The sequence below is a fragment of the Panthera leo genome, chromosome A1 (assembly GCF_018350215.1).
Source record: "Panthera leo isolate Ple1 chromosome A1, P.leo_Ple1_pat1.1, whole genome shotgun sequence".
Classification (NCBI taxonomy): domain Eukaryota; kingdom Metazoa; phylum Chordata; class Mammalia; order Carnivora; family Felidae; genus Panthera; species Panthera leo.
The window spans coordinates 1,492,416-1,516,519 of record NC_056679.1 but is presented as its reverse complement, the minus strand read 5'-3'; the positions used below and the strand labels follow the sequence as shown (position 1 = coordinate 1,516,519).

Below are 24,104 nucleotides of genomic sequence, written 5' to 3'. Positions count from 1 at the left end.
GAGACAGACAGAGTGTGACCAAGGGAGGGGCAGAGAGAGAGGGAAGCACAGAATCTGAAGTAGGCTCCAGCTCTGAGCTGTCAGCACAGAGCCCAGTGTGGGGCTCTGAACTCACGAGTGGTGAGATTGTAACCTGAGCCAACTGAGCCCTGGGTGCCCCTGTCTTTGGGTTTATGTTTTTTGGAATATGTTTTGCTTCTTGGAGTTGGCTGTCTGTTTCCTTCCCCAGTCTAGGAAGTTTTCAGCCATTATTTCTTCAGATAAGTTTTCTACCCATTGATCTCTCTTTTCTCCTTTTGGGACTGTTATAATGTGGATATTATTCCACTTGATATTGTCCCATAGATCAACAGCTATCTTTGCTTTTTGAAATTTTTTCTTTTTGTTGCCCTGAACGGGAGAGTTCCACTGCCTTGTCTTCCAAGTTGCTGATCATTTCTTCTGCTTCATCTAGTCTGCTGTTGAACCCCTGAAGGGTATTTTTCAGTTTATCTATTATGTTCTTCAATTCTGTGACTTCTCTTTGGAACTTTTTTATGTTTTCTGCCTCTTTGTTGAAGTTTTCACTATGTTCATCCATTCTCCTGAGTTCAGTGTACATCTTTATGACCACTACTTTGAACTCATTATCAGGTAGATTAGTTATCTTTATTTCATTAAGGTCTTTTCTGAGGTGGTGTCACATGCTTTCATTTGGAACGTATTTTTCTGTCTTCTTATATTGCTTGGTTTTGTGTATTTGTTTCTTTGTATTCTGTGAAACAGCTACTTCTCCTAGTCTTGAAAAGTTGGCCTTGTGTTGGAGATGAACCTTATAGTTCAGCCTTGCTCTAGCTTGTTGTTTATCGGAACTTTGTGAAAGCACCCTGCTTTGTTCTCCATAGGTTGCAGTTGTTGAGAGTATGCCAAGACCTGTCAGTGTTTCAAAAGGAGGGATCTCCGACAGTGCCTCGTTTTAGGCTGATTGTAAGCCAGATCCTCAAGCAACAGCTTCTAAGGTGCATAAAAATATATAGTCTTATATACATAATTGTAAACCCTGATGACTTCCAGACCAGGTGATCTGGAGGTGACCCCTGGGCAATAGTTGCAAAAATCGTGGCTTTAGACAGGTGTGTAAACTCCTTTCTGGGCAGTATCAGCAAACAGTGGCTGGGTCAAGGTAGAGCACTAATATGGTGTCTCCCTGCCCATGTTCCCAGGGGGCACTGCTTTGGCCTCTGATTATGTGGCAAGCCTAAAGCCTGCCTTTTAGACTGAAGCTTCAGAACACGAAAACAGGCCTTGTCACATGAAGACTGGGAGTGTGTTTCTGCCTTCTGTTGTGCAGTGCCCGGGGTTGATGGCCTGCCAGGGAGTGTCCGATTGTTTCGGACCTGTGGGGCCCAGAAACAACAATCCCCTCTGGCCACCAGAGCCAGGCAGGCCTCCTGTGTGGGCTGTGGGTGCCTGTTGGCCGTGGCAGGGCAGGCCAAGCCAGTATTCTGTAGAGGTGGGGATGGGGCACTCCCACCTAAGATAGTAGGCTGGGGGGTGTATAAAACTGGTGCTTGCTAAAGCTGGCACCAACAAGGCAGAAGAAGAACACAAAAATGGCACCCACAAGTGCTTCCATCTCCCAAGAGAGTCCCAACAAGTTCCTGCCTCTCCTCAGATGCTTTAAGATTAAAAAGTGAGGGACACCTCGGGGCTCAGTTGGTTGAGTGTCCAACTCTTGATTTTGGCTCAGGTCATGATCTTGTGGTTCATGGGATTGAGCCCTGCCTAGGGCTCTGTGCTGGTAGTGTGGAGCCTGCTTGTTATTCTGTCTCTCTTCTCTCTCTCTGCCCTTCTCCCCTGCTCACACTCCCCATCTCTCCCAAAATGAATAAAGAAGCTCAAAAAAGAAAAGATTAACAAGTGAGTCTCCTTTGCATATGCTAGGTGCCTTTCAAATTGTTGCTTTTGCGCTAGGCCCCAGGGTCTGTGGGCCCTTTAAGAGTGGATTATTTAAAAAAAATTTTTTTTAATGTTTATTTATTTTTGAGAGACAGAGAGAGACACAGCATAAGTGGGGTAGGGGCAGAGAGAGAGAGAAGGAGACACAGAATCCGAAGCAGGCTCCAGGCTCTGAGCTGTCAGCACAGAGCCCAACACAGGGCTCAAACTCACAAGTCGTGAGATCATGACCTGAGCCGAAGTCAGATGCTTAACCGACTGAGCCACCCAGGCACTCCAAGAGTGGATTTTAAAAAAATTATTTATTTTTAAAATTTACATCCAAGTTAGTTAGCATATAGTGCAACAATGATTTCAGGAGCAAATTCCTTAATGCCCCTTACCCATTTAGCCCATCTCCCCTCCCACAAGCCCTCCAGCAATCCTCTGTTTGTTCTCTATATTTAAGAGTCTCTTATGTTTTGTCCCCTTCCTGTTTTTATAATATTTTGCTTCCTTCCCTTACGTTCATCTGTTTTGTAGCTTAAATTCCTCACATGAGTGAAGTCATATGATACTTGTCTTTCTCTGACTGATTTCACTTAGCATAATATTCTCTGGTTCCATCCACATAGTTGCAAATGGCAAGATTTCATTCTTTTTGATTGTTCTGTTTGTTATGGAACCAGGCTGGAATGCCAGTGGAAAAACCAAGCGTCACTCGGAGATCTTGGTGGATTGGAGTTTTATTTAACACCGAATGCAAGTGGGGAGGGTAATCTATAGTCATCAGCTTCCATATCTGTGGGGGTTTTCACGCAGGCAGCAAACAAAGGAAGAAGAACCCGGAGGAGGGGTCTCTAAGCTAGAGACCAGAGTCTGTTTTTGCCCCATAGGCCATCTTTGGCGTACTGTGTTCACTTCTCCAACATGTTGATTGCTTCATTCTTTTAATACTCCATTGTCTACATACCACATCTTCTTTTTTTTTTTAATATTAAATTTATTGTCAAATTGGTTTCCATACAACACCCAGTGCTCATCCCAGCAGGTGCCCTCCTCAATACCCATCACCCCCCCCCCTTCCTCCCCCCCCCCCCCATCAACCCTCAGTTTGTTCTCAGTTTCTAAGAGTCTCTTATGTTTTGGCTCCCTCCCTCTCTAACCTCTTTTTTTTTTCCTTCCCCTCCTCCATGGTCTTCTGTTAAGTTTCTCAGGATCCACATAAGAGTGAAAACATATGGTATCTGCCTTTCTCTGTATGACTACTTTCACTTAGGATAACACTCTCCAGTTCCATCCACGTTGCTACAAAAGGCCATATTTCATTCTTTCTCATTGCCACGTAGTATTCCATTGTGTATATAAACCACAATTTCTTTATCCATTCATCAGTTGATGGACATTTAGGTTCTTTCCATAATTTGGCTATTGTTGAGAGTGCTGTTATAAACATTGGGGTACAAGTGCCCCTATGCATCAGCACTCCTGTATCCCTTGGGTAAATTCCTAGCAGTGCTATTGCTAGGTCATAAGGTAGATCTATTTTTAATTTTTTGAGGAACCTCCACACTGTTTTCCAGAGTGGCTGCACCACTTTGCATTCCCACTAGCAGTGCAAGAGGGTTCCCGTTTCTCTACATCCTCGCCAGCATCTGTAGTCTCCTGATTTGTTCATTTTAGCCACTCTGACTGGCGTGAGGTGGTATCTCAGTGTGGTTTTGATTTCACATCTTCTTTATCCATTCATCCATCGATGGACATTTGGGCTCTTTCCATACTTTGGCTATTGTTGATAGTGCTGTTATAAACATGGGGGTGCCTGTGTCCCTTCGAAACAGCACACCTGTATCCCGTGGATAAATGCCTAGTAGTGCAATTGCTGGGTTGTAGGGTAGTTCTATTTTTAGTTTTTTGAGGAATGTCCATACTGTTTTCCAGAGTGGCTGCACCAGCTTCCATTCCCAAGTTTGATAAGTTCTTTATAGATTTTGGATACTAACCCTTTATCTGATATGTTGTTTGCAAATATCTTCTCCCATTCCATTGGTTGCCTTTTAGTTTTGCTGATTGTTTCCTTCACTGTGCAGAAGCTTTTTATCTTGATGATGTCCCAATAGTTCATTTTTGGTTTTGTTTCCCTTGCCTCTGGAGATGTGTCAAGTAAGAAGTTGCTGTGGCCAATGTCAAAGAGGTTTTTGCCTGCTTTCTCCTCGAGGATTCTGATGGCTTCCTGTCTTACATTTAGGTCTTTATCCATTTTGAGTTTATTTTTATGTATGGTGTAAGAAAGTGGTCCAAGTTCATTCTTCTGCATGTTGCTGTCCAGTTTTCACCATTTGCTGAGGAGACTGTCTTCATTCCATTGACTATTCTTTGCTGCTTTGTCAAAGTTTAGTTGGCCATATGCTTGTGGGTCCATTTCTGGGTTCTCTATTCTGTTCCATTGATCTGTGTGTCTGTTTTTGTGCCAGTACCATACTGTCTTGATGATTACAGCTTTGTAATACAGTTTGAAGTCTGGGATTGTGATGCTTCCAGCTTTGGTTTTCTTTTTCAGGATTGCTTTGGCTATTCGGGGTCTTTTCTGGTTCCATACAAATTTTAGGACTGTTTGTTTAGTTCTGTGAAGACTACTGGTGTTATTTTGGTAGGGATTGCAAGAGTGGATTTCTTGTTACCTATAGCCCTATGGTTCTCCTGGAATTAAGCCTTTTGATTGTCAAGATCAAACACTTTGGGGGGCTTGTTTCTCTGGTGTAGTTCTTTAGGGTTGGGGTGCCTAATGTGGGACACAAATCCCTTGGTCATTGGGAACAAAATCTGTATTATGATGAGATTATGGGTGTAACAGAATAAATGTCTACCTGCGGTAGTTTTTTTGAAGGACTAATTCGGAATTATGAGTTGAGAAGCTTTTAAGCATATCAGAATAGACAGAATGGTAGGGACCCATTGCATGGTCCTCAGGTGTCTAGGAGTTCAGAAAAAGTTAATAGGATGTCACAGGCTGTACGGGCAGGAAGCTAATTGTATTTGGGTCCAAGGTAAAGTCGTACTGGGAACTAGAGAGCTGGCAGAACTCTCATTCTGGGCTGTGCAGTCTGATCTCCACCGTCCATGATCTCTGATCAGCCACGTTAGCCTGCTGTGTAGATTCCCTCCACCTCCACCTGCACCTGCTCACGTCCCCCGTCTCCTCTGCTTCTTTTTCTTGTACACTGCTGCCAACCCCAGTGTTACAATCTTTCAGCTTTAGGACCTGTTACTTATAGTTTCTATATTTTAGGTCCAATTTTCAGGAGAGGAAATCTGATCGGATTAAGTCCTCTGTGCAGGTGATACTACGGACAGCATAGGGTGCTGGTAGGCTAGTTGATTGGCTGCTTCGGGTCAGATGTCCATGTCACGTCCAATCATGAACGAGTGTGCGTGAAGGAGCAGGGGTGCCAGCAGGCTCCCGGGAGTTGACTTCCTGCTCTTGGTGCTTCCTCTGGAGGACTATGGACAATACAGGCCAGGAAACTATTATAATAAGGAGAAATTGGCATGGGCTTACTATCTACTGTATGGAATATAATTTTTCCCCCAATTTTATGAAAATTCTCAAATACACAGAAAAGTAGAAATTATGGAAAAAAGGATACACTGATAACCACTTTTCTATTGAACAAATGTTTAAAAGTTTCCTGTAGTTGCTTCATCTGTATATTTTATTTAGCCAATGCTGAATATTAGAGAGTTAACGTTTACTTTTTTGCTAATATAAAATTTTTTTAATGTTTATACATTTCTGAGAGAGAGAGAGAGAGACAGAGTGTGAGTGGGGGAGGGGCAGAGAGAGAGAGGGAGACACAGAATCTGAAGCAGGCTCCGGGCTCCGAGCTGTCGGCACAGAGCCTGACAGGGGGCTGGAACCCATGAACCGTGAGATCATGACCTGAGTCAAAGTCAGATGCTCAACTGACTGAGCCACCCAGGTGCCCTACTTTTTTGCTAATATAAATTCTACTTTAAATGAGAGTGTGTGTGTTGACCACATTAACATAACCTAAGATAAATTCTGGAAGTAAAATTCCCGGCTCAAATAGTAGAAACACCTAATTTTGATACAGGCTGTGAGAGTGCCTCCAGATGCTTTGCACCAGTTTTTTTTCCCCCTCAGTGGTTTGTGATTGTCCATTTCCCCATAACTTCACCAGCACTCAGCACGGTCGGTTTTTTAAATTTCTGCCATTCTGGTATATATTTTATTTGCTATTGTGGGAGTAAAGTACTAGAAAATGTTTTCAAGTTAGCTTGTACACATACTTTATATAGCTTTCCCCTCCTCTTGTGTTTGGTGTGTTTATCTCTTACTGCTGGGCTTATAGGAACTTTTGTATATTTATTTGTTATAAATATTGCTTCTTTTTGGACATTTGTATTATGTTGAGGGCTTTTTTTGGGGGGGTCATAAACAGAGTTATTAAGATCAGTTAATATTTATTTGGCAACCAAATCCTCCATGAGGACCATGGTGGCTTAGATTATTGTAAAAATGTCTTTTTTTTTCCCTTTATTTTGAGGGAAAGCGTGCACAAGCAGGGTAGGGACAGAGAGAGGAGAGAGAGAGAGAGAGAGAGAGAGGAGAGGGAGAGAGAGGGGAGAGAGAGAGAGAGAGAGAGAATATCCCAAGCAGGCTCCGTAGTGTCAGCGCAAGCCCTACGTGGGGCTCGAACTCTCGAACTGTGAGATCATGACTTGAGCCGAAGTCAAGCGTTGGGCACCACCCAGGTGCCCCATAGAGACGGTTTTGGTAGAAAGGTTGAAAGCTGCTTACTGCTCCGGAGCGAATGCTGCCCCAGCCCCGAGTGCATTTGGAGAGGAAGCAGCCCTCTGGGGCACGTGACCTCTCGAGGACTGTGGTGGTTTCGTAGTTGGGGGTGGAACTGGGTGTCCAGACAGCAAGCAGCTGCTGAGATAAATGACTGAATTGTGATACCAGGCAATCGTTGAAGCCACTGTGAGCCACAAGTGCAAGCCACGTATGTAATGCCATTTTCCAGGAGCTCATTGAGAAGAAGGTGAAATGAATTTCAGTCTGTCTTATTTAAGGTATTTTTCTCAGCGCTGATGTTTCAACAAGTAATTGGTACAAAGTATTACTGGTGAGAGCGTTTACGTTCTTTCCTGGGAGGCACAGACTTCAAAACCCAGCGCGTCTTCTCTGCCGGCAGCGCGGCCCCCGTGGCCCCGGCCGCTTTCCCGGCCCGCGTGGCCGGGGCGGGTTGCGGCCGCGGTGGGACCTGGGGGAGTGGAGACAGCCCGGCTCCAGAAGGCTCCAGAAGGTTCCTTCCGCCCCTTTCTTGCGCCTCACCTGCCGCGCCGGCTCGTCCGGGAGGCGCTTCCAGCTCCGTCTGGAAAAGGCGAGTCGGGTTGTGCGGGCGGGTTCGCTTCGTGAGATGCGTCTTGTGTGCTCGTCCGCGGAAGGTCTTTTCCGTAAGGGCAGCCAAGCCGCTTCGGCCTTGGGTCGGAAGCCGGCCGGCAGCCCTCGTCCTCGCGCCTGCGCGCTGCACGGCCTTCGAGCCTCGCCGAGGCCTGAGCTCCTTGGCGTCCGCGCCCGTCCTCTCCTCCCGGCCGAATTCGCCGCGTGCGGGCGCAGGACGCGGGGGCCTTAGCCGAGGGAGGGGTCTGCGGCCCACGCGGCCCGGAGGCCCCGTGGAGCTCCCACCCCCGCGGGCGGCAGCCCGGCCGGAGGGGGGCGAAGGTTTCAGGCGGGCGAGTCGCTCCGGAGGGTTGTGTAGTTTCTCAAACCGCAGAGGGCACAGAAAGAGCGCTCTCGGCCTGAAAAATACGTTTCTGAAGCGTGGCGTACGTGCAGCGAGTGCAGCAGTCATTCGGGCACGGAGTGGACGCGCGCTGTGAACGCTGCCGCGGGAGTATCCCTGCTAGACCTGGGCTGCAAGCAGGCCTTCCTTTCTGGTTGAATAAATCACCGCACACCGCAAACATTGTGATACTGGCAGTGGGACGAGGAGTTTAAGGCCAGTGGCTGGTCCCGTGGGATCATGTGCATTTACTTGGCCTTTTAACTTCCTGCCTTGCAGCTCTGGAGAGAGCGAGAGAGCGAGAACACGTCTGTAAGGAAGAGAAGGAAGTCTTTTCTGGAGAGCGCGAGCGCGAGCGCGTGTCTGTAAAGAAGAGAAGTCTTTATGCAGGGACGGTCTCCTTCAAACTCTGGCTTGTGGCGGATAATCTCGGGCGACAGCTCTGTTAATAGAACTTCCTGCAAAGAGGGAAATGTTCTACTTACGCCCTTGCTGTCCGGGCCGGTGGCCACTGTCACAGGTGGCTGTTGAATACTTGAGATGTGACCTGATTTTTAAAATTTATTTCAGTTCAATTAAATAGCAGCATGTGGCTAGAGTCGACCGTATTCGTGCAGGTCTAGAGCATTGAGGGCTTAATAAAACTTTATATATACATAATATGTAAATTTTACATTAGTTACAAAAGATTTTAATATTGCAGAAGAATACGGAGTAAAATCCGTATAGTCCTGCGCCCTTTCCAGAAGTTGAGCAGAGGTCGTTTTAGTTGTTTCCGCTGCGTTTTTCAACCAATGCCTTTGCATAATATACCTTGTAACAAGATAGGAGCCCCTCTCAGTCGCCCTTTGTGTGTGTTAAGGGCTCAGCTCAAGTGAGCGTTGCGCGAGGGCTTTGAAGCCTGGATAGCACTTGTGTGGCATTAACAGGATTTTCAGGTCAATTGGAGGCAAGCCGCGCTCTTCCCTTCCATCGCTTGGGCCCAAGCCCCACAGAAGGGGGGCTTTGTGGCTGCGTGGGGCACTCCCTGGACTCAGAGTCGGAACTGTAGTTGAGCTGAATTAGGAGGCGGAGCGGGGGGAGACCCAGTAGGGACGATAACGTCTCGGAGCCCATCCTTGGCCTCGACTGTTCTTCTAGCCCCGCTCCCGCAAAGCAGCTCACGTGGGCGCCGCGGTGAAACAACACCACGTCTGAGACCAGCGCGTCCCACTGCGTGTTCTGCCTACTTGCAAGCTAGTAATTCAGCGTGTTGCTCTTTCCTGAACGCTGGCAGAGGACACGAGACTCACGGGTCAGAGACAGAGAGCTTTCTTAATCGTAGCAGGGCAGGCCGTATGAGCTTCCTGCTTACCATTTGTCCCCTTGCCGTGGGGGTGGATGTGCACCTCCCAGGTGCGTGCCTGCACATTCAGTGAGCGTGTTCCAGCGTGGGAACGTGGAGCTTGGGGAAGCCACTGTTTATAGGAAGGGGTAAGCGAGCCTGCTGTTGTCTTCAAGGGACGCATTTTCCTCCCCTTGAGGTGGTGGCTCACCGCGTAGGAACTCCGGAAATGGTCGGGCGAGGAACAGCCAGGCCATACGTTCTTGGCACGCCTGGCGAGGCTGCAAGTGCTCGCAGAGAAGTGCCCCCACCGCTTCATGCTCTGCTTTGTCCACACGCCCCTTCGGGACCCTCTAAAATGGGAAATACGTTGCTGCTGACATTTGCACCGCATTTTAAAAAGCTTCTCGTTTAGAGGAAACCCAGAGAGTGTTGTTGATTTGTTTTTAAATTGTATAGAGTAGAAATTGTAAGGACAGTTTGTGGACGGGATGCAACTTGCGTTTGACATTCTAAGTGGCATTGGAAGATCTCAAGGCTGGAAGAAAAATGGAGCGTAGTCCAGCTGCCTATCCGATATTTGGTGCTAAGTGATTACCTGCCTCTGTTCAGACACCCTCAGTTCCAAGGCTTTTCCACTTGCTTGATCACTGGGACTGCCTTTTCCTGAGTAACATTAAGCAAGTGTCAGGATGACCGAAGCGGTGGCAATAGGTACGGTGGCCTCAGAGCTCAGTGCTGGGTTGTCTGCGGGAAATCCCACTCTACAGCATGTAAACATGGTATTTCTTCCAGCCTAATAGTATCCCCAACTTGACCGCATTTCTCCTTTCAGTAACTGCCACATTTTCCCTTAAATCTCAATGAAATCATCTATTGTGTCTCTAATTCCTTTGTCCCCATCCATATTCTTTATATTATGGAAAAGTTTCAAATCATATTAAAGTTGGGAGAATAGTACAGTGAAAACTTGTGTACCCCTTCTACCCCAGTTTCAACAATTATTAACACAGGGCTAATCTAGTTTCATTTATATTCCCTTCTGTGGATTAATTTGAAACAAATCCCAGACATTGTGTCCTTTCACCTACAGATATGGCAGCGTATATACCTAAAGGATCAGGGCTGCAGTTGACCCTTGAACAATGCAGGGATCAAGGGTGCCAGACTTCCCCACACAGTTGGAAATCCGTGTATAACTTTGATTCCCCCCAAAGCAAAAGCCTTATTGATAATATGAACAGTCAACTGACACATATTTTTTATGTGATACATATTAAATACTGTGTTCTTGCAATAAAGTAAGCTAGAGAAGAGATGCTAAGAAAATCATAAAGAAGAGAAATATATTTACAGTACTGTACTGTAAAAAATCTGCATATGAGTGGACACGCATAGATCAAACCCTTGTTCAGGGGTCAACTGTATTTATTTTTTTAATTATTATTTTTTAATGTTTATTTTTGACAGAGAGAGATAGAGCGTGAGCAGGGGACAGAGAGAGAGGGAGACACAGAATCTGAAGCAGGCTCCAGGCTCTGAGCTGTCAGCACAGAGCCCGACACGGGGCTCAAACTCCTGAGCTGAAGTCGGATGCTTAACTGACTGAGCCACCCAGGCACCCCCAAGGATCAACTGTATTTTAAAAATATAGAACTGTGATACCACCATCATGTATAAAACATTAACAGAATTCCTTGCTATCATCACATAATGTCTTTAGATATCCAGTCAGCATTCAAAATTTACCTGATTACCTAAAAACTTTTTGATACTTGGTTTGAGGGTCCAAGTAAGGCCCACACGTTATATTTATAGTTGATATACCCTTCTTTCTTTTTTTTTTTTTTTTTTTTTTTTTTTGATATACCCTTCTTTCAATCTATAGGTTTCTCCGTCCCTCTTTTTTTTTTTTTTTTTTAATTTTCTTGCAGTTTCCTTGTTGAAGAACACAGTCATTTGTCCTGTGAAATTTCCTACATTCTGGATTTTGCTGCATGTATCCATGTGGCATCCTTTAATGTACTTGTTCCCCTGTCCCTCCATTTCTAGAACTGGTAGTTAGATCTAGAGGCTCATTTCTCTTAAACGCAGGCAGGCTTTCTTCCGTACCGGTATGTCAGAACTGCTCTTATCACTGTCCCCACCCCCATTCATCTTGCTAACCCCAGTGGCCAGCCCTCAGTTTCGATGTCACCTGGCACCTAATATATGCTCAAATGCTGGTGGTGGTAGCAGTTAGTATTTTCCCCCATCTTCCTCAAATAAGTAACATCTCTGTTCTTCACATTAAGTGACTTGCCTAAAACAGTGGTCAAATGGGGGTTCATATAGGAGCCTTTTGCCTCACGACACCCTACCACTTTACTACTGTAATTTCTTTTTAATGTTTATCTTTGCGAGAGAGAGAGAGAGAGAGAGAGAGAGAGACCGAGCATGAGCAGGGGAAGGGCAGAGGGAGAGGGAGACAGAATCCGAAGCAGGCTCCGGGCTCCGAGCTGTCAGCACAGAACCAGACGCGGGGCCAGAACTCACGGACAGCAAGATCACGACCTGAGCCGCGGTCGGATGCTTGACCGACTGAGCCACCCCAGGTGCCCTGCACTACTGTAATGTTCGTTTCAGCGTGTGAACTAATGGTGACTGCCTGACATCTGGCAGTGCGCCAGGCATAATATTAATGCCGACACTGGAGTTGAGAATTCAGGGGCTCCTATACAGAGATACAACATTTTCAATGAATACAGCTATCAAAATGTGTAACTATTCTTAAGTATTTTAGAACAGGGTGCTGTATAATTTTTAAAATTTCATTCTGGGTTGGGGATGAAAAACTGTTCCATTAAGTTAACTGGAAGCCTTTCTTACTTTCTTTCTCTTTAGTGGACTCATCGGGCGAAGCTGGGCTATGTTGTTTGCCAGTGGAGGCTTCAGGGTGAAACTCTATGATATTGAACAACAGCAGGTAACAAATGCCTTGGAAAACATCAGGTACGTTAGCTGGCACCTTCTGGGAGGACTTGGCACGGCTCTTTTGCTCTCAGGAGGTCTTGGTTATCATACACTTGTGATTTTATTCTCCCCTTTGGTGGCGGTTCCAGTGCCTTGGAGCTGGTAAAGAGACCCGCAGTGGCTGAGATGTAAATTAAGACCGAAGAAGGAGCTCAGATGATGAGCAAAGGACCCTTAGGGTTGTAAAGATGTGTGATGGGAGTGGAGTCGGTGAACAGGCATCTGAGGCTTCCAGCCGGAGTGAGTGAGTGAGCTTACCTCGCTGTGTCCCACGGGGCTGGACGTCTGGGTCTCCCTGTGGTCCCCGGGCAGACAGTGGTGGCTCGCAGCACGCGGTAGCCGGAGCTGCGTGGGCATTGCGTTTTAGGAACAGGAGGTCCCGAGGTGTGTTTCGACCTGTTGATCTAATGATGCCAGGACTCAAATGAACCGTGATAACTGATAGTTAAAGGCCTCAGAGTAGGTGAACTTACATAGGCTGAGTGCTAAGCTCGGGGGAGGGCTAAGTTTTGGGAATAATCACAGGGGGCAGGATAAAAACAGGAACCAAAGGAAAAAGGCCAAGAATGAGGGAGGTCAAAGATAGAGGCTCCAAACGAATGCAATGTTCCGGAAGATGAAAGGGCCCTAATTCGTGACCTCTTCACCCAACATGACCATCACTGAACACAGTTTTGACCGTCTCACACATGGTGTCGTTCAGGCAGGTATTCTCCTTCTTGGGGGATATCCGCGAACGTGCAACCTGAAGTTGTAGTCGTGTAACAAGACTGTGCTTACTTTATAGTTTATTTTTTGAAAAGACTAATATACGTGGCTGCTATTTAATATTATTGGTGCCTGATTAGATTGAACTTTTAAAAGCCAGTTTGTAAGAGTTTTGCATCAAAAAAACCAAAATAATTTATTGCTGTTAGTAGTCTTATGAAAGAAAAGCACATCTGAATTCTTGCATATGTAAAACTTAAAAAGTGTACACACGGTCCTTTTCTCAATAGCAGTAGCTTTGTTTTTGTAACCCATCTACACATGACTCTGAGTTCACTTAAACATGCGGAACTGGTTGTACTTCTTTGGCAGGAAGTAGAGATCTCAGGGTATCTTGTGACTGACTACCTTTTTCTTCTGGAATTATTACTAGCAAATAGCAGCAGGAAAATCAGGTTGAATGGTGTCATGTTGCCCTCCGAGGGAAGACTACATTTTTCGTCTTATCACCTAAGTAAAGCCAGCTGCTTCCCTTACTTACGCAAGATTTTCAGATGCTCCTTTCCTGGACACAGGGACCAGGTTAAGAGCATTGAGTCCAAACCTTATTTTTGCATATACCTTGGTCAGTAGAAGAGTTGTGAGTTTCAGTGCTTTTTCAGTCAAAAAAGGATTACTGCTGCTGCTTTCGGTAAGTCAACTGTGTCACTCGCACGCAGAGACTGTTAGCTCACGTCAACAGCACTGGGTGTCTGGCTGTGGTCCTAGTACCTTCAGGAACCGAGACTAGAACGTCCCTGGCCACGTCTGAGGCACAAGTGTAAGGAGAGCCAACTTGACGCTTTTCGTCAAGAAGTATAAACAATGCGTCTTCCCGATTGGGTTGCGTTGACTGATGGGTCAAAATAGTTTGTGCCCACCATGCCCCCTTTTATGCCACTGGTTTATGTTCTTCATTCATCACACTAGGTTGTGAGCTCCACGGGGACTGAGAGTACGCAGTACACTCACAGTGCCTTCATTATTGAAGTGGTCTGTGATCTCTGCTAGCCATGACGGCCGCAGAAGGAAGCCGCACGCACACCTCTTGACCCCAGAGACGGGCACCAGCTCAGTAATCGTTTTAAGTGAGTCATGGGAGCCTTTTCTAGAGTCTCAGAAAGTACTTCTTGCCGTGTCTTTTGTACACTCTCTCCCTACCATCTGTCCAACCCTTGCTGTTTGCCTCACTTCCCATGGTCCCATCCTTCCAAACATCGTATAGTGGGAAATACATGGTTGAAATCTTACCACTTCTGCATGAAAATTCTATGTTAGACTTATTAGACACTAATCTTAAACGAGTATAAATTGTACATCTTGATTCTGAAATTGTAAAAATTAACTTAAACTGGTGCAGTTGATTTTTTTTTTAATTACAACATTAGAAGATGAAAGGAATTATCACGACTCATGCCATACCAAGAGATCATGGAGAATTAAAAAAAAAATTAAAAAGATGTCACGCAAGACTAATTGTTTTCTAAGAGTGGTAAAATGAGAAACTTAAAACTTATTTAAATCTCAAAATAGAAAGGTAGCTTGACCTTAGAAAACCTCGTTAGCTGCTGCTTTACCACTGCTGCTGCTTTACCAAAAGCTTTTTGGTTTCCATTGTATGCCTGATGTTCGGCATGTGTTAGGTCTCAAGAATCTGAGACTGAATGTATTTTAAGAGAAAAACAATAATCAGGTAAAAGTTATAATATGGACTCCTAGATCAGGACATGACTTTCTGAAATTTGGATCCAGCATCATTTCCACGTAGTGACAGGCCATTCTCACCATCACCAGACCAGGGCTACCTGGCATGAGCCATATTGATATCTCAGGGACCACCTCCACTCTGAGGCAGAGGACAAACTGCCTTGTTTTACACGAGTCCCAATCTGAAATCACTATCGTATTTTGATAAACCCTCTCTTTACAATTTCTGTATTGCCGTCTCTTTACTGCCTGTAGATGGTCATTCTCGTATGCAAATCCCCCCAAAATGAATCTGCTTTCTACACAGATTAGGATTTAATAAACCACCAGAAGTGATCCCTGAAACCAGGTAGCTGCCCTGTACTCCTGCCTCCTGAGTAACTGAACTCCTTGTCTCTGAACTGAGGCGTTTCTAATAACTGGGTTCCTGGGGATGTGTTTAAATTGCTACCCCGACCCCTACACTTGCTTAAACATCTTGAATTCAGTTTTGAGCTGGATTCCTCTGGATTGATCTGTTCTGGTTTGAAAGGAACTTTTAGTTTTCCTGTATACCTTTGGCTAGAATAGCTGAGTATAATCACAAAATGCCCATTAACTGCTTCTATCCCTGTCTGCGCACTTCCTTGTATTGTGACTTCGCTGCTCCCGCTGCCCGACTCTGGGTTTGGCCACAGACTTTCACTGGCCAGTGGGACAGAGAGCAAATGCGATGCAAGCAGAGGCCTGGAAAGCTCCTGTGCTTTGAGAACTTACCCTCACTTGCTGCTGGGAACCCTTCCTGCCGTCCTTCGTCCTGTCGGTCAGTTCAGTCTGGCCCCCTAGACACACGTGGCCTAGCTGTCAGCTGGCACTAGCCAACACCAGCACCAACCCCTAGATAGATGAGTGAAGCCATCCTCGACCAACAGCCCCTAGCTAACCTGCCACATGACTGCAGCGTCACGCATGAGCTGAGCTGACTGCAGCCAGAATTACTGATTCCCAGGATTCTGATAGTAGATTGGTAGATTACCAACATACCAAACCTTGGCCAGGTTCCTGTGCTTAGATTGCTGCCCTCTACTGATTCTAGGTTCTGAGGGGTTCTGGTTGTGTCTTTTTACAGCTTTTACAAGGGAATTCTGCTTCTATGGGAAGTGATGGAAAACTATCAGTCCCTTCGCTGTCTTACGGGAACATACCATGAATGAACTTCTGTTGGGAAACAGCGTGCCCATTTGTTTATGTATTGTCTATGTCTGTTTTCACTCTACAACAAGTAGTTGCAACAGAGACCGAATGACCCACAAAGCCTAAAATATTGACTATCCTTTCACTCCCACCAAGGGAAATGGATCAGCAGTGTATGAGTAATAATTAACATGCCATGAGATTTCAGGAGAAGTCGAGCAGGCCTAGCTGAACTGATAGCACACGCTCTATTATCAGGTGAGATTTGAACATAGATTTTGTAGGTAAAACTCCAAGGCTGGGGAAAATATATGTCAGGCTGAAAAAAAATCAATTCTATTTCTATACATTGGCAACACATAGTTTGAAAACAGTAAAAAATTTGCTACAGAAAATGTAAGCAAACTAGGGATAAATATAAAAAGATTGTGAAATACATTCATGGAGAATTTTAAAAAAATGTTATTGAAGGACAGTTAATAAAAAGTAAATGGAGAGACATCTATCCTAGCAACAACCTGTCTTTGGTGGTTTAATTGAAACCCTCCTAGAAGTGGGGGACAGGGAGTGGGTTGACTACACCGAACTGCATGGAAAAGTTCAGAAGGGATCTGAGGTCCTGATGCTAAAAGTTCACACCAGTGGGCTATGGGTTCAGCCAGGTCATTCAACTTGACTTATCTATGTGTTCACAGATCATGCTGTCACTTGGCTGTCATTCGGACAGTTCAAATGATTGCTTCATTTCAATTATTTCCCTTCCCAAACAGAAGTCGTGTTGCTTTATCTGATTTGTAAAAGGTATATATGCTAATTGTACATTCAGAACATTGGGGAGAAATAAGAATATTCCGACTGTCTCTGAATGGTAGGAATAAGAGTGAGTGTTGTTGAACATTTTGAGGACACACGCTTACACCTTGATCTGGCACGCTTCTGTGCATGTGGACACGCACGTATTAACAGTGAAAGTAGGGCTGTGAAGGCTTATTTGGTATTGGGGGTGGACTCAAGAATGGTATGAATTCTGCTTTGTCTGCTCGTCCCCCTGTGAGGTTTACAACAGTGACAAACAAAGGAAAGTACACGTGTTAACTGAGCCAAGGCTTGACACTCAAGTGTAAACTTTGGTGAAATCGACACTACTTGAGGCTTACGTGGGTCCTCTGCTCCCCTGAGTATCTCCCCGCCCACCAAGTCCCAATGTCACCACCAGCCTGAGGGAAGAGAACTTCAGGGTGCCCAGGTGAGGGGGGAGAAGTGGGTGCAGTGACAGGGCCAGTGGAGGCAATCGGAGCCCCAGCTGTCCTGCGGGGTGAATGGGGAGAGTTCTCTTTCTTTCTGTAGTACATTTAACTTACATACTCGCTGAGAGGTCTTCAGATTCAGGTGTGCAAGGGGGTTGGGCTGGTAACCCAGGGGAGAGAGTAAAGTAGCAAAGAGGTGGATCCTTCGGCCAATTGGACCTAGTCTTTGGTGGAAGGTATTCAGGACTTAAAAACGCTGTGCTGTTGGGGCGCCTGGGTGGCTCAGTCGGTTAAGCATCCGACTTCGGCTCAGGTCATGATCTCGCGGTCCGTGAGTTCAAGCCCCGCGTCGGGCTCTGTGCTGACAGCCTAGAGCCTGGAGCCTGCTTCAGATTCTGTGTCTCCCCCTCTCTTTGCCCCTCCCCTGCTCATGCTCTCTCTCTGTCTCAAAAATAAATAAAAACATTTAAAAAATTAAAAAAAAAAACACTGTGCTGTCAAGCAAAAAAGGTCTGGGGCCACTCCTTAATAAATTTTTTTTGTATTCTATCCTTTTATGTCCCATTTCAAAAACATTAGGAATGATTTTTAGGGTCGACCTGGTATCCCACTGCGGAAGATGAGCTGTGCTGTTGGACATGTGTTCCTCCGTTCTCATATTGCAGTTAACTTAATACAAGAATTTTGTAGAGCTTCAACTTGATCTGCCCGCGTGTAGTTAGCATGGTCCCTGGGGCACTCAGGAAGTCCAAGGTGGGCCTCCGTGCCAGGGCGGCAGAGCCTGGTTAGAGGACAGGAAGTGGCAGTGCCATGTCTAAGCATCCATGTCTGCTCGTCTCCTTTCTTGGACTCTTCAGTTTGTGCGGAAAAGAATCTGCCAGTTTCCATCTGGCATTGTTGTTCCCGATCAAAGGAAAGTGCCCGGAGGTGCGTGTGTACGTGTGTGTGTGTGTGTGTCGGGGGGGGGGTCTAAAGTTTGTGCGCTTTATCTTAACTCCCTGTTTTCAGCAGCATGGCGTCTCTCTCGGCCTCTACCGTGTCTCGTGAGTTCTACGAGTGGGGAGAGGAGGAGATTCATTAGCTCCCAGGCTGTTCTGACCTTCAGTACTCTTTGGCTCTTGCTCCTTACTCAGCCATCTGTCCTGTCTGGTGTGTGCAGATTCTGACCTTCGCCCGGTCTCTTGGGAGACTTGCTTCTCATTGGCTTTCCTTTCCCCACACTTAAATCTCAGCTCTCTCTACCCCATCAAGTCACTTACCCTACCACTTTGGTGTTCTTTTCCGTGTCCCACAAAATTAGATCTTTTGTCCATTGTAACTTCGTGATGTCTTTGACTTTGTGGGCTTTTATGTGTGTATCTGTGTCCGTATCTATACCGTCTGTATTGTCATCTATGTCTATATATCTGTCTATGTCTATAGATCTGTATGTATATATCTATACATATAAAAGTTTATTTATTTTGAGACAGAGGGACACTGAAAGAGTGAGTGACTAGGGGCAGACAGAGGGACAGACAGAATCCCAAGCAGGCTCCACACCGTCAGGACAAAGCCCAATGTGGGGCTCCATCTTGAGATCATGACCTGAGATCATGATCATCAAACCTTGAGATCATGACCTGAGCCGACAAGAGTCAGATAAGTACTTAACTGATTGGGCCACCCGGGCACCCCATATAGTTTTTAAAGATTCCTTTAGTTTGGTTTTATTGAGGTTTTTGGAGGGAGCAGAGGTAAATGTGTGTTTTATCCAGTGTGTGTAATTAGAAGTCCAAGGCCTAGGTTATGACATGAATCAACTGGGATGACACTGGCTAAAGTGATTTTCTGACTCCTTCTACAGAATCTACAAGCCTTTTAGTCCCTTAATCAATTTATTTCTGAGTTCTGGTTCATACGGAGTTTAGTTCTTGCATGAATTCTGCCCTCTTTTACCTTCTAGAAGAATCAAGTTCAAACACAATTTAAATGCCACAGTAATCACTTAAAAAGAAAATATATTGTTTCTATTTTTAATTATGGCAAAAAAGTAACAAAATTTACTTTTTTAAAAACCATTTTAACTGTGTATAGTTCAGTAGTGTTAAGTACATTCACATTGTTGTGCACCAAATCTCCAGAACTTTTCCTCCTCTGACGTTGAAACTCTGTACCCATTGAACAACAACTTCCCATTTTCCCTCCTCCCAGCCCCTGGCAACCACTATTTTACTTTTTTTTTTTCTGTGAATTTGGATACTTTAGACTTCTCACATAAGTGGAATCCTATATCTGTGTTTTTGTGACTGGTTTATTTCACTTAGCATTATGTCCTTAAGATTCATCCATATTGTAGCATGTGAAAGGATTTCCTTCCTTTTAAAGGCTGAATAATATTCCATTGTATGTACACACCACATTTTGTTTATCCTTTCATCCACTGGTGGACATTTGAATTGCTTCTACCTTTTGGCTCTTGTGAATAATGCTGCTGTAAACATGGATGTACAGATATCTCTTTTAAGTCCCTGCTTTCATTTCCTCCGAATATATACCCAGAAGGGGGATTGCTGGGTCATTCCATTTTTAATTTTTTTAGGAAGCACTATAATGTTTTCCATAGCAGCTGCACATGTTATAATCCCACTGGTAGTATACAAGGGTTCCCACTTCTCCATTGTCTTTTATCTTTTTTAATTAATAAATGCTCCTCTTGAATAGAACTTCAAAAATATAAATATGAAAAAATTAAAACCACCCATATTTTGCCGTACAGTGATAATTGTTAACACTTCGTTTTCTCCAGTTTTAAATAAAAATTTAACTTCATTGAAGTTACGATGGAAATATTTTGACTTCTGGTGCTAGGTTGACCTCTAGAGGTAGAACTGGTATGCTACAGCCACTTACTAAAGTGCTTTGAACAAAGTGCATGCTTAACTATTAAATAGTGTAGGTTGCAACATTCTGGCATGTGTCAGGCTGCTGAAAACTCCACTGAGAGCCCTGTCTTTTCCAGCTGTTTATGTGTTAAGTTCTTCCAAAGTATTCAATGTAAAACTAGAATAACGGGGATAAAACATTGCCAATGGCTGGTTTTGATTTGTGGGCATAGTTCTTGAACTTGAAGACAATGTAAGGGATTGTCTGAGTATGTCTAAAAGCTCCTCCAATGTCTTATCTGGTTTGCTCTTGGGGTCCTGGAGTTTGCAGCCATCCAGGGGGTTAACGTGTGACCAGGTCTCTCCCCTCATGCTCCTGTCTTTTCCAGGGGCGGAAAGGGCCTTGAGGCCAAATCACTTATATGGATTCTTCACTCTGAGTCTAATCTGCATGAGGCCATTGGTGTGGCTATTCTGGCTCCTGCCTTCTGTCTCTTTTTCCTTCCTTTCTTCATAGGGGTGTCCCTGGGAATTCTACAGAACAGTAGCTCATCTAAGCGACAGGAGCCACTCTTGTAGTCCCATCTATTTGATCTAATCTGACTCCGCACGTTGGGAAGAAAGGACAAAAGTTTGCTTTGGCTTACTCATGCTTAAAGCAGGTGGTTTTGAGCACGTGAGCCTCTCAAACATAATTCTCTAAATGATGAAATGGGTAATCATTATGTTTTCAGGGTTTCGCATTTAAAAATCCCATCTGAGTTCAACAGAAGAGGTTGGTGGATAAAAGAACTTCAGTGTTTTGTTTACTTAAAAAATGAAAAGCACATATGTCAGGATTGGTGGTTTTTAATTCTCAGAAATGTGGGGATGTTTATTATTATTTCCACTTTTTTTTTACTTTAAAAAATAAGTTACAAAAAGAAAGTCTTTCCAGAAAAAGAACAGGGGCACTGTATTTTATTTGTCACTTGTTCCTCTGTGACAGCAAGTACATTTAAATGAAATGATTTTTTGTTGTTTGGTAGCTGTAAACAGTTTTTCAGAGATATGAACGTTTTTATTCTGGTTATATTTATGGGCAACGTAGTTAATGTTTGTCAGTGTTATTGGTTTCTAGGCTTAGCCACTGCTGCAGGTCTAATTTATATAAATCATATAGTTTAAAACCAAGCAGTTTAGATATGGTATAATTTTCTTCATCCTATCTGTCAAATTTCTGAACAAAATAGATGCGAGGCCCTTTCGGTTTATAAGGATCGAGGCATCCAGATTATATCTGTTGGTGGATATTTATTGCAAGGCTCTTCAAGGAAGCAAGGGATACTGGGAACTATCTCTGCAGCTCCATCACTGTTGCAGAAATGGGACATTGTTCAGGGGACACGCGAGCTTCTGACAGTCAGACAACAGCTCTGGTAACTTTCAGCAGTTCTGGGGAGGATTGTTTCATAGCAGGTCCTTGTCTGAGGTCCTGCCTTTCTAAAACTCACCATTGCAGTGACTCTACTGTGGGCTCCACCGACCTTTGACCAACTTACTCCCTGGGTCTTCATTCAAACCGCCATGAGGGATGAGTTGATGGATGGGCCATGTACCGGTGGCACAGGCACCCAGGGGGCTGAACTCTGGAGCCGGGCCGTAGGTCAGCCTGGCACACCTGTTGGTAACGACATCCTGGAAGGAGATGGTAGGTTTGCTAGGTACACCGGGGCTCCCCGAAGGGACGATGGGAGCCCGGTAGTCTAAGTTCAAGCTCAGCAGACTGGGCCTCGGGCGTTAGCAGCATTCACGAGGGAGGGAGTGGATGCAAACTCTTCCTGTTTTCTCCAGTATATTGTTGACCTTCGATTTCCAAAATTTAAGCCAATGCACTGTGCCCATTAGTTCTACAAATAATAATTCCCACCAGACAGGGTTGTGTGTGTGTGTGTGTGTGTGTGTGTGTGTGTGTGTGTGTCTGTCTGTGTGCCATCGTGGTCTAGTAGGAGGAGTGAGGAAGAGGCAGTGGTTCCTATTCCGTGTGCTTTTGCGAGGAGGAGTCAGAAGACCGGCTTCCATCCCACATGCTGCTAGCACTTTATATCTTTGAGTGATGTAGCCAGTTTGGGCCTCAGTTTCTGAAGTATCAGAGGGAATAAGCTAGATTAAATAAAACAGAAACGTTCTTTGCGTTTTGATGCATTTCAGAAGTATATTGTTATTTTTAAGCCTAAACTTGTTGGATTCAGGTGAATTTAGGTATTACTTATATATGTGTAAATATAGAATATTCTTATAATAACATATACATACTATTTTGTATATAAATAATATAAACATGTATATGTTTTTCCAAATGGGTAAAACTGGGAAACAGAAGAGTAGGCCTTAGCAGTGGTAACTCAAAAACATCAGTATTGTTTTTCTTTTCTATACATATGAACAAGAACCATGATGTAATCAGTTAGTGATTATGTGTTATAAATTATGTGTATAGTAGAGATCATATTCACATTGAATAACTTATTGCTGAAATGATATGGTCAGTATTTCTCCTTTCTCATGAAGTATGTAAAATGTGCCTAATACCTAAGAATATTAAATCTCAAAGAAACAGTCTAGGGTTTAGTTTCTGGCAATATGGCAACGTAAGCATCCTAGAAACCCTTTTCACTTCAAAATACTTACAAGTATTGAGTAAATGTATAGTTTATAATGCATAGCTGAGCTGGCAAGAGAGTAATGGAAATTCTCAGAGGCCAGATTGGGAGCACAGATCCCAAGAGATATGTGAGAGGCACGGCTGCTCTAAGTAAGCTACTTGCCAGTCTTGCTTTGGTTCTAGCAGCAAACCTTAGTCTGAGCAAGGTGGGGATCAGTTTGGAGACCCCCACGTGAAGCTGGTTTCCAGAGGTCTACATTGTTGCTGAGAGGAGTAGGAAACTAACCCACGTGTGGGGGCTTGTCTCTCTTGGCCATGGTTCTGGGTGGAGGGGAGAAAGCGTTTCTCTGAGGATTTACAGCCACAGACAAGCTCTCTAAGAGTCGGAGCCTGAATTCATCTTCCCGTGTGGACTTAAACATTCCAGTCCAACAGTTCACATTGGTCCCTTGGTTAGTGGTGCCTTCAGTGCCTGCCCGAAGCAAATACGTCCCATCTCCAGGATAATGTACCTTAAACAAAGGCTCAGAGAATTCCCGCAGGGCTCAGTGGACATCTGCTCACAACTAAAAATCCCCAACACACGAGAGACGAGGTTTTTTATGAGCATAGCAACCCGGAAGTCAGATCTGAAGATACTATCTGGCATGCAGTTCGGGAGACAGAGGTAATATGTGACAAGAGTAGTTAAGAAATATGGAGGATACAGAGAGAGTGTCTACCATAGATCTCCTTAGAGGTCTGAAAGGGTTAAGGAGAATAGGGAAAAACAGTTTATGAAGATGTAATGATTGAGACTTCATTTCAGTTGAAGACATGGACCCTCATATTCTGGAAGAACAGAGTGTCCTAAGCAGGAGAAATAGGAAGGGTATCTATATCTACATACCTCACAGTGAAACTGTAAAACACCAAGGAACATCAGAAAAGTCTTACAGGCAGTGAGAGAGTGAAAGGAGAGACTGCCCACGAAGGAACGACGATTGACAACAGCTTTTCAACAGCCAGTGGATTTCTGAATATGGTGGAATAACGTCTGCAAAGTACAGAGAGCCAAGCATAACCTAGTTATCTGATGTGAGGCAGCTTTAATGGGCAACTGCTCTCTGTTCTGTAAGCACAGTTTTGGACAGTAATTGTACAGGAATTCTACCTACATTACATATTCTATTCTAAAAGGTTTTTTTAAGTTTATATATTTTTGAGAGAGAGAGAGAGAGAGAGAGAAAGCAAGAAAGGAGGGGCAGAGAGAGAAGGAGACAGAGAATCCCAAGCAGGCTTCACCCTGTCAGTGCAGAGCCCTATGCAGGGCTCGAACCCACAAACCGTGAGATCATGACCTGAGCCAAAATCAAGAGTCTGACGCTTAACAGACTGAGCCACCCAGGTGCCCCTTGTTTGTTTCTGTTTTTGTTGTTTTGTTAATAAGTGTGGTAGTCAGAACACTGCTTCTCCCAGGTCCTCATCCCTGGAACCTGGGAATGTGTTACCTTACGTGGCAAGGAAGACCAGATGTGATTAAGTTCAGGGTGTGCATGTGGGAGATTATCCAGATTGGTTCAGTGTAATCACGAGGCTCGTTCTTAGGAAAAAATAGTCAGGAGAGTCAAAGAAGGAGGTGCGATGACAGAGCAGAGGTTGGTAGTGAGATTGCAGGCT

General features: G+C 44.7%; 1 protein-coding gene across 5 annotated transcripts in view; it reads left to right on the top strand.

Annotated features, from left to right (window-relative positions):
- The window catches only part of CRYL1 (crystallin lambda 1), a 132,159-nt gene that overhangs the window by 7,173 nt on the left and 100,882 nt on the right, over window positions 1-24,104 (top strand). For 2 of the 5 annotated variants that reach the window (XM_042920640.1, XM_042917532.1), the window contains exon 2: window positions 11,935-12,042. In XM_042920640.1, the coding sequence (XP_042776574.1) occupies window positions 11,960-12,042 (83 nt within the window). In that variant the 5' untranslated portion in view covers window positions 11,935-11,959. Of the gene's footprint in view, window positions 1-6,739; window positions 7,015-11,934; window positions 12,043-24,104 lie in introns of those variants that run through there. The other 3 variants (XM_042918202.1, XM_042919873.1, XM_042919066.1) reach the window with 3 other exon arrangements.